The sequence below is a fragment of the Muscardinus avellanarius genome, assembly GCF_963383645.1.
Source record: "Muscardinus avellanarius genome assembly, chromosome: X".
NCBI classification, from domain to species: domain Eukaryota; kingdom Metazoa; phylum Chordata; class Mammalia; order Rodentia; family Gliridae; genus Muscardinus; species Muscardinus avellanarius.
The window spans coordinates 100065986-100082530 of NC_137792.1; the positions used below are offsets into that span (position 1 = coordinate 100065986).

General features: G+C 34.8%; 1 protein-coding gene across 1 annotated transcript in view; it reads right to left on the reverse strand.

Moving 5' to 3' along the window:
• Positions 1-16545, reverse strand: part of IL1RAPL2 (interleukin 1 receptor accessory protein like 2) — a gene marked incomplete at both ends in the record, with an annotated part of 1085952 nt that overhangs the window by 40499 nt on the left and 1028908 nt on the right. Inside the window, one exon of the mRNA XM_080718785.1 lies at positions 10452-10581. Within this exon, the coding sequence (XP_080574911.1) occupies positions 10452-10581 (130 nt within the window). The remainder of the gene's footprint in view (positions 1-10451; positions 10582-16545) is intronic.

Below are 16545 nucleotides of genomic sequence, written 5' to 3' on the forward strand. Positions count from 1 at the left end.
CACTAAGTAGCTGAGGCTGTCTGCAACCATGATCCTCTGGTCTCAGCCTCCCAAATGCTGGGATTACAAGCATGCACCACCACGCCCGGCTACTCTACTTCTTTAGCAGGAAAATTCCAAAGTACTTTCTCATTTCTTCCAGGAGTAGTAACACTTTTATTTATAAAGGTGCTGAACTGCAACCAGAGCTTATACTTCATGTTCTTCAGTGCCTCCCCATATCACCAACTACCTCCATTACTGCCACTATTGCAGTTATCATCAAAAAGTACAGATGTAGCCAGGCATAGTGGCACAATCCTGTAATCCCAGTACTTGGGAGATTGAGACAGGAAGATAACAGGTTCAAGGGCAGCCTCAGCAACTTAGAAGTACTCTCAGAAACCTAGAAATACCCTGTTTCCAAACAAAAAAAATTCAAAAGGGTTGGGGATGTAGCTCAGAGGTAGAATAACCTTGGGTTCAATTCTCAGTTACACACACACACACACACACACACACACACACACACACACACAAAAGTACATGTGTACCTTGACTTATAATGGGACTATGTTCCAGAAACCCTATAGTAAATTGAAAAGGCTATAAGTTGAATATGTATGGAACATATGTAACTTCTGGAACATCCTAGCTGAGCAACACGGTACACTATGTAGTATCAATTGCTTCCCTTTGTGATCCTGTGACTGACTTGGAGCTGTAGCTCAGTGCTACTGCCCTGCACAGCAAGAGAGTGTCATATCATTTACCACTAGTTTAGAAAAAGATCATTGCTCAAAATTCACATTAGTTTCTGCTGAATGTGTATTGGTTGTGCACCATTATAAAATTGAAAAATAGTAAGTTGGACCATAGTAAGTTAGTAACTGTATTTAATAGTAAGTGACAATATTCTCTGCTAGGCACCATACAACTATTTGTTTATTGCTTTTCCCTGGTTTTCTAAAGGTCAAAATCTAAAAGCAGCACTGTAGGATGGAATGGAAACACAGTATTGAGATAAGAAACATAGATATAATGAATGATTAGTGAAATATTGGCTAATGGAATTGTTTAGGGTTGGGTATTCTAGCTAGTTAAATTTTCTCTTCACCTGAGATGTAAATAGAAAATTATATTGGTTTCTTAATTTAGATGAATAATTCTAAAATGTCTAAGTCCAATTTTCATTCATTTAAATGGTTCCTTAAGCCAGATTTGAGTCCTTCTTTGATGTCTAAGAATCAAGCAGAGTCTCTGGGTCATTATTCCTGAATGATGAGAAATCATCATTCAGAAATTATGACTGAGGATAGGAAGTATATTTTCAAAAATACTTTAAACAAAATATCTCTTTTGATGTAACATATTTGCTTTTTTCCTACTAAAGCCTTATTAGTTAAGTCTTTAGTCTGACATCAGACTTATTGACTCATTTCATTGAGGGAGGGGCACTCCAGGAACTATGGGTCTATCCATGGATCCTCAATTGAAAAAAAGGAATAAATTATCTCTAGCAACATTTAGGTTTAAACTGGAAGATTCTACAAAGGAACTAGGGGAACAGTGTCAAATTCTTGGTTGGTTTTAGTTTGTGAAGTGGGATCTGAGGAAAGAGGAAATAACTAGGGATTGGATTCTGTCATGAGGCCAGGATGGCTTAGCCAATTGGTATCCCCAGTAATAAATGTCAATAGTGAAACAGGTCTGGGCATCAGTGGTAGGAAAGCAGTAATCACTCAAGGAATGAGGAGGTCCTTATGGCATTTTACAACTGCTACATGACCCTGGGAGAAACAGTGTTTTCTGTTAACTTTGCAGCTGGCTTTATCTGTCTGTCCTCCCCACCTGATTAATGACAGGACTGCTTTTTCTCAGTCTGTACTGAATTTTACTCTTTCAGTTCCAGACAGAGTTTGACTCCTTATACTTTAAATGTGAAGCACAACATTCTGGACAATTGAAGATTCTTGCTAGTTGTGTTTTGATGAATTCAATCTAGCCCCACAGTAATTGAAACCTGTTCAAGGGGTAGCCCTTTCTCAGTCTATAAATGTCAGTTTCATTATCTGCAAAATAAAGATAATACCTTTTATCTCAGATGTTTATCATGATAATCCAATGTGATTTAGGATATCAAAAGGCCTTTTAAACCTGCTTTGTATTATAAAATATGAAACTGAATTAGTATTAATATTGTTATTTTTACTAATTGCAGGCACTTAATTGGAGAAACTTAAAATCTAATACAGTATAATTGAAACTGGGAAAATAGAGCCCATTCAGTAAATGAAGAGAAATACAGCTCTATCTTAGGTCAGTTTTAAGTATTTTATGCATAGGTCCAGGCTAAAATTCAACTTGGAACCATTAATAGTAGATTACACTTTTCCAGAAATGATCCTTCACATAGATGGCAATTAAAACCCACCCTAAGTAAAGCCATGCTACTTATGAAGTTTATTAACTGATGACTCCTCATGTCTTATTAAACCTACATTCACATATAGGTATGATGAGCTTAGAAATTCATTTAAATCAAAGGCAAAGTGACTGATCAGTCTTACTTTTTCCAGTGGATGACCTGAGATTGGGAGAAATAAAGAGATTATTTTTGAAGCTCAATTCTGGGAAGAACAGGGGCATGTAAATGCTTAAAGGCAATGAAAAAGTGTGTGTAACATGGCAAAAGTAGGCCTACCATTTTGTCGTAAGTTGCCTGGGACTCTAGTTATTTCCTATGACAGTTACGAGTGTCATAAAAAGGTATTTAGGTCAATTGTAGGTTACACATAGAATGATGGTCCCATGAGATTATTTACCAGTGATGTCATGGCTAAATCAGTTGTGTAAGTATACTCTATGGGATATGTCTGTAAAATGATGAAATAGCCTAACATCACATTTCTCAGAATGTGTTACCTTCAGTAAGTGGTACGTGACTCAATGCTGGGGATCAACTATATATTCAAAGCTCCATATTATTTTTGCAAAAGGGTGGGCAATTAGTTGTTTGTTCTGGGTCTTTATGATACTTATCTTATTTCAATAATTTTATATCTATATCACATTTCTTCCTTTTTAAGAGCATTTTACTCACTCATTGAGAGTATGCTAAGGGAAAAGGATGAGACAGAAGAACAGAAAGTGGTGAAAGCAAGAATTAAGAAATCAAAACTAAAAACAAAGCCTATATTCAATTTTTAGCTTGTAGGTAAGTGAATATAAATAAAATATGTTCATTTTAAGAAGCTTATTTTGAAAAAATGTTAAACTAAATATATTTTAGGTAAAAAATTATAAAGAATTTGGTTGACCATCTTATACTATTGCCTGAGGAAGAAAATATTAGTTATCGATAGGGTAATCTGTAAAGTAAGATTTACAATTAAAATTAACTCTCCATTGGGACAAGACAATTGTCTCAAAATTCATGCAGTATTTTCGACAATCAGATACAATTCACATCCCTGAAGGCAATCATAAAGACTATTATTTCTTGTTTAATAGGATTGGTTCAATTTATCTGGCAGTTTTTATCAGCATTGTGGAATATAAACCCTACTAGCAATTCTTATTTTAAAGTATTATCTTCTTGTAAGATTAATTAAAGGGGAATTGTGTAGAGGACTGTAACCAGGGTGGCCTCTCTAGGATGCTCACCTCCAAAGGCTATAAACTCTGTGGTCCTACTTTGCAAGAAATTTCTATTATGATTTAGTAGAAGTATAGACATTACAAAGTCTTCTAATGATGCCCTCCTCTCAGATCTCCCTCACATGGTTATTTGACTTCTCTGAATAGACTGTGAAGTTTTCAGGGGGAATTTGTTTGAATGACTTTAAAATTATAGAAAAATAACCAAACTTGCAAAATTGCAGCTTATTCAATGGCACATATGAAGCATGCTGATTGTTTTTACAAATTCCTTCTTTTGGAGTAAGTAGAGGAGTCTGATGTAGTTGTGGGGAGTAGGGTGGCAGTTGTGAATATATATATATATATATATATTCACATTTAAGTTCAGATTTGCTTGGGCTCAATCTCTTAGCAACATCAGAGAGATAGAAGGACTATGTCAACCTTTGCTTACAGGCAGATAAAAGTGAACATGTCCGGAAATATAAGAGACATCACTGGTTAAAGTGATCGAGAGAGCAAACAAATAACTCTAAAACCCTGGCCAGGATTTGATCTCAGATGCTAGTAAAGCTTCAGGAAATCTGCTCAATACACTTTCCACTTCCTGAAACTGGAGTGACATTATATCATCAAGCCCTCAGTAAATATCCAATCCTTTTTCCTAGGTGATTTTTAAAGCCCTTTATTTCTCTGGAGCAATATTAAGTGATTAAAAGTTGTAACACATACTTGTAGGATCAAGCTGTTTCTCAGGAAATTGAGAACCTAGGCAGAGTGATCAGTTCTTCTGCTAGATCCAGTGCCTCTGGGGAAGCTTCTATTTCCATCCCTACTTTTTGATCTACTTGACAATATATTTTAACAAACGATTAGCATGTATTAATTAGATATATTAAAGGTATTCATTAGGATTTGTTTTGTATGTGGTAGTGGGGATTGGATCCAGGAGCATGGCATCATTAAATTATACCATCAGCCCTCTTTATTTTGAAACAGTGTTTCACTAAATTACTGTGCACTGGCTTAGAAACTGTGATCCTCCTGTCTCAGTATCTGAAGTGTTGGGATTACAGGTGTGCAACACTGCACCAGGCTCCTTTTGATTTTTATACATGCATACAGTACACCCATATCAAATCCAACATCCTTTTCAAATTCCTCTGCATACCCTTTTTCAATCTCGAGTAATCACTCTTTTATTTGCAGGCAATGGATTTTTGACATGTATATATGATATAAAAGCTATGATACAATTAAAGGATTCTAATACCCTTCCTATTGACTGAATGAGGGTGTTCTCTTTCTTACCAAATTCATATGTTGAAACCAAATGCTCAATATAATAGTATTAAGAGGTAAAGCCTTTGGTAGTTAAGTCATGAATGCCTCTGGATCCAATCCCCACTACCACACTCATTCTCATGAATGGGATTACTGATTTTATAGAAGGGGCTCCATACTTCTGCTATGTCAGAACCTCTAGAAGTCTCATCTATAAAGAACAGTTCCTCCCCAGACACCAAGTCTGCTGGCTTCTTAATCTTGGACTTCCCAACCTCCAAAACTATGAACAATAAATTATGTTATTTATAAGTTATCCACTATATGAGATTTTGGTCCAGTAACCTGGACAGACAAATGCAATTCTGAAAGAAAGCCATGAAACCAAAGGTATGTTTTGTTTAAAGAAATGCCTCTGAGAGGAATCTCCTAATTAAAATCTTCAGTGTTCTACATTCAGAGCTGTTTCCTTCAGAGAATGTGTGGGCAATGGAAGAATGTAGATCTTCTCTTGGTTCTGGTAATAGTGCAATTAGCAATTTCTATTATTAAACTGCTTGATTTGTTCCAATCTGCCACATTGTATAAAAATCTGGTATGTTTCATTTCAAGGACACTGGCTTTGGAGGATACGAAGAAGAGTCTAGTAATTAACTCCTAAGTTAGCATAAATGGCCATATCCTAAAGGAATGCTGGAACCCACACAAGCTCCTAAATAAATCACAGATCACACAATTAATATTACAAAATGGACGACTGTGTTTATGTTGGCCAGAAATTCTTGCCTCTTCATTTGCACTTCTCTGAAGGTGTCCCTAGTTAGCTAGTGACCTTGGAGAAATTAAAAAATGAAATTCTCTGTAACTTTATTGCAGTTATATTATGTATTACATTTTTTAACTGAGGGTAGGAAGTAGGGAAGGGTAGAGGAAGAGGCTCTAACAAAATCAAATATACAATATAATTTTTCATGTCCTGAAAGAGTGACTTCAATAGAATTCACTATTTGGTTGGCTCATTTGTCAACTAGCATAGTGACTTCTTCTGGATTTATTTAATTTTCATGTGTTTTTGTTTTCTCCCAACTCTTATTATTTGCTATTAGAAAGCAGCAGCAGTACCTCACTTGCCTTTTATAAAATAGTAAAACCATTTTGGAATATAGTTGAGCATTTCCTTAAAAAGTTAAATAATTCTGAAGAAGAAAAAGGAAGTAGGCAAAACTAAGGATATCTAACTTCTAAAACTGGCTTTAGTTAGTAATAACTAACTAAATTACTAGTTAGCTATAATAAATGTAGAATAGCAAGTGAGACTGATAATAGAAGCTGAGTGTGAAGACTTCATGTATCGGAACTCTCAAGAGTATCTTCACAATTTTGCTGTAAGTTAAAAATTATTCTAAAAAATTAAGTTGGTTTTCTATAAAGTTTTCTTCCTAGAAGAGTCTAAGGGTTCCCAGCACAAAAAAAACAATAAATGCTTAAGGACATGGAAATGCTTATTACCCCGACTTAATCATTTTACATTTTGTACATGCATCAGATTGTCATAGTGTACTTCATAAATAAGTACAAATATTAAGTACAAATAAAAGTAACACCTTACTGAAAATCAAAGTATGAAAGTGTTATGATCAAAATAACAAATATAAAATAATATATGGCCTTAATTTACATTAAAACTATTTATTTTTTTAAAAAGGGCCAAATGTAAATTATAAAAGTTAAACACTTACTATATAATTCAACCACTCCATGTCTAGGTTTTTAGCCAAGAAAAAAGGAAATATATATGCATAGAAAGATATAAATATGTTCTTTCATATTTGGGGGTATTGTAGACTTTATGAGTAGTTCTAGATGAACAGAAAAATTGAGAAAATAATACAAAGTTACTACATGTGCCCATATCCAAGTCCACTACAATTAACTTCTTAAATTAACATGGTGCATTTGGTATAATTAATGAACCAGTAATAGCATGCAGCTATGGATGTTTATGGAATCTTTATTTAAAATAGTTGCAGACTGGACACAATTCAAATGTCCATCAATAGGTGAATAGATACACTGCTGCATATATACATAACAGTATTCATCAGTTAAAAGGAAATGCATATAGCAAGTTATATAAACCTCAAATTAATTGTGTTAAGTGGAATAATATAGATAAAACAAGGTTCTATTATGATTTTGTTATATAGAACCTGATAAAATTCAGACTTTAGAGTGACAGAAATATTAGTGTTGTGGGTACTTTCAAAAGATACTAGGAAATTTATGAGTGATATTTTCATTATAGCAGTGGTTTCACAGGTATATACATAGCAATAGTCATATCAGTTCATAGATTGTGCATTTTAAATTTTGTCTTCTTGTATTATATATCAGTTATACTTCAATAAAGCTGTTTTAAATTTATTTAATCATGTGCAAGAAAAGGAACACAATTACTTTATGCTCATATAATTACTATCCTTGATCAAAAAATATAGCTCTGAGACTTTGGTAGTGGAAATGTAGCTACCAACTAACTGTATATCAGTGTATTTATCACATGGACTTTTGGTGACCAGGTTCCTTCTCCAAAAAAGTGAAGATTGACACTTAAGGTCTTATGAAGTTAGATAAATGAATAATAATCCTAAAAATGTATTTTCTAAAGCTATTAAAAAGGAATTTAGTTGCTTAATCTCCAAAAAGGTTTTAACTTGAAATTTCCTAATAAAGTGATACTAATTCAGAAACTTAAAAGTTCAAATGGGAATCATTAAGAAATATTTTCAGTATATCTAGTTTTTCTGAAAATCGAATATGTATATTGGTGGTACTGGGGTTCCTGGAAATCCTTCTACCACCGGGCTACACTCCCAGACACCTATTTTTTATATTTTTTATTTGGAAACAGGCTCTCTTAAGCCAGTGAGGCTGGCTTCGAACCTTTGCGATTCTGTCTCCGACTCCCAAGCACCTTACAAGCGTGCGCCACCACGCCCGGCCAATTATAAATATTTTTTAAAAGCCCCTTTATTTTTTATACCCATATATGAATGTGTCACTACCAATCTCACTAATATGTACAGGGAGAGGAGAGAAAGAGTTGGATAGGATCCACAGGGAAATATAATGAGTGATGTGCACATCAATGCTTTTATCACTTTGAATAACACTTTGGCTTATAATTAAAATGCACCAATAATTGAGATAAAGTTCATATACCATGAAGTTTACCTATTGAACGTATATAATTCATTATTTTTAGAATGATCACAGATATGTACAATAATCAAAAAAGTCCATTTTATAACATTTTTATCATCTCAAAAGGAAGCCCCAGTATGCTTAATTGGGTATAGGATTTTCTTTTGTGGTGATTAAAATATTCTGGAAGCAGATGGTGGTGGTGACTGCAGAAGACTGTTAACATAGTAAACGCCAATGAATTGTATAATTTAAAATGATATATTTTATGGTCATATCTTATGACAGTCTAAGCCCCCAAAAAACAATTCATACAGGCTAACTTTAAATATATCATATATGTATATATCTTATATAGATGTGTTATATATGCATATATATACACACACACATACATATATTCATGGCCCCTTCTTCCTCTTCCTCTCTCTACTTCCCACCTCCATGTTGTGAGAGTAGAGATCCTCCACTCATGCTCACTCTACTTCCTATCCCCAGGATCTGAGCTCCACAGACTTAATCCAGCCTAACATGGACCGAAACTTCTGAAATCTATAGAAGCATGAACAAAAATATCTTCCTTCATTTAAGTTGCAGTGTTCAGGTGTTTTGGATTATAGCAGTGAGACTATTGAATGAGATGAGCTATTATCCCCCTCCTTCCTAGCCAGCCCTTAGCAACCAGTAATTTTTTGCAGAGGGCTTCTACCTCTAAGCTACACCCCCATCCCTATTTTTTATTCTTGAGTTGCAGAGGGCCTCACTAGATGGCCGAGGCTGACCACAAATCTGAGACAGATCCTCCCATTTCAGCCTCCCAAGTACTGGGATTACAAGAATGCTCCACCACACCTGACTAGCAACAAGTATTCTTTCTAACTATAGAAGTTTACCTATTCTAGACATTTTACATAAATTAAATCATATAACATTTTTTTTTCACTGGTTTCTTTTCTTAGTTTTTAAGGCTCATCTATATTATACTGTATATCAATACTTCAAAACTTTTGATGGCAAATGATATTTCATGGTAAGAATATACTATTTATCCATTAATCAGATTATAGACATTTAGGTTGTTTCCACCTTTCATCTATTATGAATCATGCCACTGTGGACATGCATGTACAAATGTTTGTCTTTTCCTTGGTTATATAACTAGTAGGTACACTGTTGCAGAATATAACTCTGTGCTTAACTGAGAACTTGTCAGATTGTTAACCAAAGTTGTCGCACCATTTTCCATTTTTACCAGCAGTGTATGAGGTTTTCAGTTTCCCTACATCCTTACCAATACTTATTATAACCTTTTTTTTATAGTCATTCCAGTGAACACAAAGTGGCAGCATGTGGTTTGACTTGCATTTTCCTGATGACTAATAATATTAAGCATATTTTCATGCCTATTTTATTCAAGAAAATGTTTATATATTCAATATTTTGCATAGGGTCTAATGGTTAATGCACTCTTAAAGTTAATAACCCCTAGATTAGAGTTATTGGGTAGACACATGGTATAAGAGTGTTATGGGAGTAATTAAAATCATATTTAATCACAAGTATTATACTTGTTTCATTTAGACTGTTATATATTCAATGATAGAACTGAAAGACTAACATTTGTTGCACTAAAATACTAAATTGATTTTTACTACATGAATGGGGAATGTTCAAATTCCTAATAGGAAGAAGAACATATTATCCACATCACCATCTCTGAAATCAGTGGGAAATACCACTTTTTAAATAAAAAAATAGTAATTTGAATGAAAAAATAATTGAATTAAGTTGGTATGTATATTCCAGGCAAGTATCTAAGAAAAAGGTCCAGAAAGGCACTAAACTTGAGGATAAGTCACTTTTATGATGAGTAGTGGATTCTGGGAAAAAGAAACAGTATTAAACAAGAGACAGAGTTATTTTGGCAGAGTACCAATGTACTGCTGTCATTGCAGTTTACACTTGTGACATATAAAAGTTGTCTTTTCCCTAGGGAATAAATGAATATTTGCCCTGTGGACTGAGGAGTCACATTAAAAGTTTGGACCTTTGCTGTGACTGTATGCAGTGACAGTAGCCTAAGCTTTGTAAACTTAAAGAAATTTTTTCAGTGAGCTTTGAGAGGATCATCCTACTTTGAAGGTATATTCTTAGAACTTGAGAAAAACTTCCTTATATCTAAAGCTTACAATTCTGCACCTTGGTCTCTCTACTAGATCAGCTTTCAGAGAACAGAATGATGTGAAGTTGCAACTACAATCCTAGGGAGAATCCCTTCTCGGATGATTTTATTGCTTAACTGCCAAGACAGCAAAGAAAAATAAGCAAGTCAAGTTCCATACCTTATTTCACCTTCTCTAATGTGACCTGCCAGTTCTTCAATAAACTTCTCCCCCTTCATCCAGTAGATCATTGGTCCAGACTCTCCACTGAATCCAAAGAATGCTTTGCAAGGTATGTTCAGAGGCTTACCTGAGAATGAAAGAAAAGGAAATCTTCAAATGACCCCTGTTTATCACTAGGAGACAAGGGTAAAGCATTTAACATCCAAAAGAAAACTTAAAGGTGACTAATATTTTAAATCTTCTTGCAATGACTTTATCATTGTACATGAGAAGAAATTTAAGTAGTAATTTAAATTTAAATAATTCTTGGAGATGTAAAAATTTAAGCTATTTAAAAAATGAAAACAAAAAAGCACTGGGTTCAATCCCCAGTGCTACTAAAAAAGAAAAGGTAAAGAATGTTACTCATTTTTAGAACTTTTTACTGCCTCCCTCCCATAAATTAATGTAAAATAATCAAGTGAAAAAAATCCCTTATTATTTTTGAGAGTACTAAATACTGCTTACTTGAACTTGCCGTTGAAGCTAACACTAATTAAAATCACATATTAATTCCAGATTAGTGGGAAGACATGCCAAAAAAGATGATCTACTATTATTAAGATTTCATAGAGAAAATTTGTTTATTATCTATTTTAAGAATAATTATATAATATGAACATATGTATCTATGTTTGTCAACTTGAATGGATTCATGGATACCTAAATAGCTGGTAAAACATTCTTTCTACGTGTGTCTCTGAGGGTGTTTCCAGAAGAGATTGATGTTGATTTGGCAGACTAAGTGAGCACCATCTAATCAACTAGGGTGCTAGGGAGAATAAAAATGTAGAGGAAAAAAAATCACACTCCTTCTTTCCTGGATCTGGGACACCCGTTTTCATCTGCATTTAAAAAGAAATCTTTTGTTCTCTTTCTTTAGACTTGGAGAATTTCACTGGAAATTCCCTAGAATTTTTGGACTTTCATCTTTCTGGTTCTGAGGCCTTAGAACTTTGGCTGAGCCATGCTACTTCCCTAGCTTGCTAGCTTGCTATGGCCTATTGTGGAGTTTCTGTTTCCATAATCGAATGATCTAATTCCTGTACTAAATTATCTATCTCTGTGTCTATCATTATATTGGTTCTATCTTTCTGGAGAATCCTGACTAAGCAAAGGAAATATTTTGAATTACAAATAGATCTATAAAAATACATGCAGGAAAAATTCGGTCTTAACATATCTTCTATATTCTTTGTCTCACTCACGTTGCTAATCAATTGTAAGTAGTATTCCAACACTTTTTATGATCAATATTGGTGATTATGATTAAGCTTTGTTTTGGTTGTAAATTTCTCATCAAATATATAAGAAATTGAATTACAGTTGTAGAACAGTAAGGGAAAAATGGAATAGAGAGCTGGATCCTGATATTTCTGACATAGGAATAGTCCAATTTATAAATCACATTATAGTGTATTATATTCTCCAAAATATTCATTTTTATCTTGGTTAGAACATTATGTAAAGCAATTTCAAAGCCACTTTTTTCTTATGGAATTCATAGTAGATTTGGTAGCATCACCATTCCCAATCAAGGACAAATTATCTACTGTACATTTAAATTCATCCAATCCTTGCACATTCTAGGAATGACTGTTTTCTTTTTCTGTTTGTGTGTGTGTGTGTGTGTGTGTGTGTGTGTGTGTGTGTGTGTGTGTGTTACTGGGGTTCCTGGAAGCCCTTCTACCTCCGGGCTATACTCCCAGACCTATGTTATACTTTTTATTTGGAAACAGGGTCTCGCGTGGCTAACTTCGAACCTGCGCGATCCGATCCTCCTGTCTCTGCCTCCCAAGTGCGGGGATTACAAGCGAGTGCCACCACGGCCCGGCGGAATGACTGTTTTCTAAAACCAAATCTCTTTAATCACTAGAACTAGCAGATGATTTTGAGGACCATTTTTATAAGAAAAAAATTTAATGGGAGTTAGTCTACATTAAGATAAAGTGGAGATTATGAAAACTTCACAGTTACATCGATGCTGGGTGATAGGCAGGGCTTACTCATAACATGTGAATTGTTGCCAGATATTAATGTTATGATAGTTAAAATTTATCCCTCAGCAAAATAACATGTCCTGGACCTTTTGATCATTCCATAGTTGTCAAATCTTTTCATGTCAAGAGTCTGTCCTATATCTCTGACACAAGTCTGAAATAAGATTATAAAGAAGTGCTTTCACATGCAGTTGTGCAAAAGTGATATTGTCTTTCAGAGTGGAAAGTACAAAGGACTAAGATTTAGGAAACTGGATTTTAGCTTTGACTCTATAATGAATAAATATAATGGCCCTGGACAGCTTACCTAACTTTATGTACACTGATTTCTTTTTTTTTTTTTTTTTTCGGTACTGGGGATGGAACCCAGGGACATTTTTACCTCTGAGCTATACTCCCGGTCCTATTTTTTAGTCTTTTTTATTTCTTGAAGCAGAATCTCACTGAGTTTCAAAGAGCCTCACTAAGTAGCTGAGGCTGTTTGCGAACCCCCATCCTCTGGTCTCTGTCTCTCAAATGCTAGGATTACAAGCATATGCCACCATGCCCAGCCTAATCTGATTTCTCATAGAGGTAATGAGGATAGTAATAATACTTTCCAGGTTCAGATAAGATAATGTATGCAAAAGTGCTTGTTGAACTCGTAAGTCTCATTGAAATGTAGCATAATGTGGTTTTACTTCTGAGGCTTGTTTATCCAAGTAGAAGTCAACTCCAGGAATAATTAGATGTAGATACTGAGCTAGGTACATGTTCACTTTAACCCTGTCAATCTCATGTGGTTCTTTTACTTAGAAGCACCTATGTGACCGTATTATTCTTATAACAACAATCTGTAAAATTTCTCTGGATTTTAGAGTACATGTTCATACTAGCAGGCCGTGAGTTCCCTAGGCTTGAAAACAGGTTTTTTTTTCTATGATTTTCTGCCCTTCATTCCCATGAAATTGGGGATATTGAGAAACATCAAACCAGATGGAAGAAAATTCAGAGATTATGATAAACATTATTATAAGGGATCCCAGTTGTTAAAACTACCAATGTATACATTTATACATATAAATTTTGGTTGTCATTTTTTTGGATTATGTTGAAAGAATATTTCAAATAAAATACCTTTTAGTGACTTCTAACATGTGGATTTTCAGGCCTGGTTTGATTTTAATGGAGAAAGACATTAATAGCAATGTACAAGAAGGGGCCTCCTTGAGGTCCATCAAAAATGACAGTGTGCCTTTTCTTGGCACTGAAATAAGGTACTATTGCAGCAATTTCTCCTGAGATAAATGTTTTTACTCTCACATCAGATAGCTTCTTCTTAAATAAACAGAACAGACAGATATTTCAGCAGTCTAGTTTCCACAAATGCTGACAAAATATCCTAAAGCTTTTTGTGAATGACCAAAAGCAGAAAAAAAGCTGCACCTCTCATATTCAACACTGAAGAGAATCCAAAAATAACCAGCTCTTATTTCAGGTAGTAATATCCAATGTGCACCAGGGAGTGGGCATCTTCCCCCTTTAAGTCCCTTCAAGACTTAAAAAGGATCTCTGCATTGATTGAGCAAATAACCAGAAATGGAATCTCTGGGCATTTTTGAAATTGGATCTGTATGCCAACTCCTATCTACCACTGGCATCTGTTAGCTACTGTATTTTTTGCCTCCAGAAATGTTTAAAGTCAGTCTATAACTGTATGCCCTATTAGTAGAGACAGCCAATTTACAACTTGCATTTAAGTAGATTGAAGACTTTCAAAATAATAACAAATTTTGGAATTGGTGCATTGGTATTAGGTAATGAGATAAATGAGGCTTGCTGGAACGTGACATACAGGGAGTGGATTAGCTCTCCAGTACCCTAGAGTTCCCCAATTTCTTTTCTCAGTGTGCTCTCTGATTATTTTCATTGTGAGAAAGTTATCTAGAAAATCTACAATCCCAATAGGCTTGATTTTTATAGCTTTTAATTTGCTGGACATCTGTCTTAAAACAGATAAACTTCATTATTAGTATGTTCAAGAGAAGAATCTCTAGGGAGAAAGCTCAAGCACCTATGTCCCACTGAATTTTCTTGGATGTTAGAGCCTGGAATTTTAAAAATCAGATCATGAGGTAAGATAAAGAATAATGAAAGTCATGATGGTGTTAATGATAGTGTAGTCTGTGTGTGGGTGTAGATGTGGATGTAGGTGGTGTTAAGATTAGAGTGGGAGTTGAAAAGGGGTGGGATCCCCATTTTAAAATTTCCACAATTTCTAAATAACTGAGATATATATAAGTGGTGTTCTGGTAAATAATTAACAACTATTTTGTAGAAGTAAGTCTGCATATAACAAATGTACTGATATAAATAATATATGTATTGATATAAAATGTATATAGTACAATTTACAAATAAAATATAATATTTTAAGTACCATGTACTCAGTTGATTCTGTTATTTTATTTACTTTTATAGATCATATGTTTTATAAATGAAAAAGCAGTGTAGTCCAATATGTATATTGGATTGACGTTTGTAAGAAGTGTCAAAATACAACAGATGAATTTCACAATTTTTGTTTTTGATGAATAACAGATTTAGTTTTGTATTTCAAATTTACTGAATTGCTCTTAGAAGAATTTTAAAAGAAATTGAGAAATTGAGAAATCTGAGGTCAATGAATTATAGGTAAAGATGAAAAGATAAAATTGACTAGATGTTGAACATACGTTATGTCTCTATTATGACATTCTAAAAATTTCTCAAGGGAAGCCATATGTGGTGGTACACACACCTGTAATCCCAATACTTGAGAGACTGAAATAGTAATCCCAAAACTTGAGAGGCTGAAATAGGAGGATCGCTGTTTCAAGGAACAGTGAAGTCCTATTTCCAAATAAAAAAATAAAATATGTCTGACAGTGGGCTTAGGGTAGAATGCCCTTGGGTTCAGTCCCCAGCACCATGAGGTAAAATCTCAATAACAGCCGGGCATGGTGGCACACGCTTGTAATCCCCAAGCTTGGGAGGTGGAGACAGGAGGATCACGCTGGTTCGAAGCCAGCCACGCTGGCTTAAGACACCCTGTTTCCAAATAAGAAAACTATATAAAAATAGGTCTGTGAGTGTAGCCTGGAGGTAGAAGGGCTTCCAGGAACCCCAGTACCACACACACAAAAAAATCTCAATAATAGAAATTTGATTTTTTAAATCTAGCTCTGTTCTCTATGTGGTAGGAATTTCATAAAGGCCATAGTAACCATCAATACTCCTTTCTTGCCACAGTTTTCCTCCCATTTTTTACTTTTTCTTTAAGCAAGTTTTGGTCACTTTTATTGTTTTATTTATTTTTTATGTTTTTTTTATTTTTTGTGGGTCTGAGGATGGAACCCAGAGGCATTTGACCTCCAAGCTACACCCTCTGCCCGATATTTTATTCTTTATTTTGAAACAAGGTCTCACTGGGTTGCAGAGGGACTCATTTAGTAGCTGAGTCTGTCTGTGAACTGCGATCCTTCGGTCTCAGCCTTCCGAATACTGGGATTACAAGCGTGCACCACCACGCCAGGCTTCGGTCACTTTTAAATTGTCCTATTGTCTCTATTTCATGGGTTGCAAATTTTTCCATTTGTATCAGAGAAAGCACCTCTATGATGGTTCATATTTTGTGAAGTTTCTAATTTCCTTAGCACTTTCTCATGTCAAGCTGGGATTGTTGGAGTTCTGGATGTTTAATGCAGTAGAGAAATTCCCTCAAGGTAGTTCCAATTTTGTCTGGTCCAAGGCTCTACAAGTTTCACTGATTTGGAACCAGTTTTTCTGTTAATTTCTTAGCATGGGGATTTGAGCTGCCTGTGAGGTGTGTGAATTGTAAGCCCATATCTATGATTCATACAGGTGTACAGGTTTAAAGTTCCAATTTTCCAGCTCGGTGTGGTGGCACACGCTTGTAATCTCAGTACTTGGGAGGCTGAGATAGGAGGATTTGGGTTCATGGCCAGCCTCAGCAACTTAGTGAAGCCCTTTGCAACTTAGTGAGACCCTGTTTCAAAATAAAGAATAAAAAA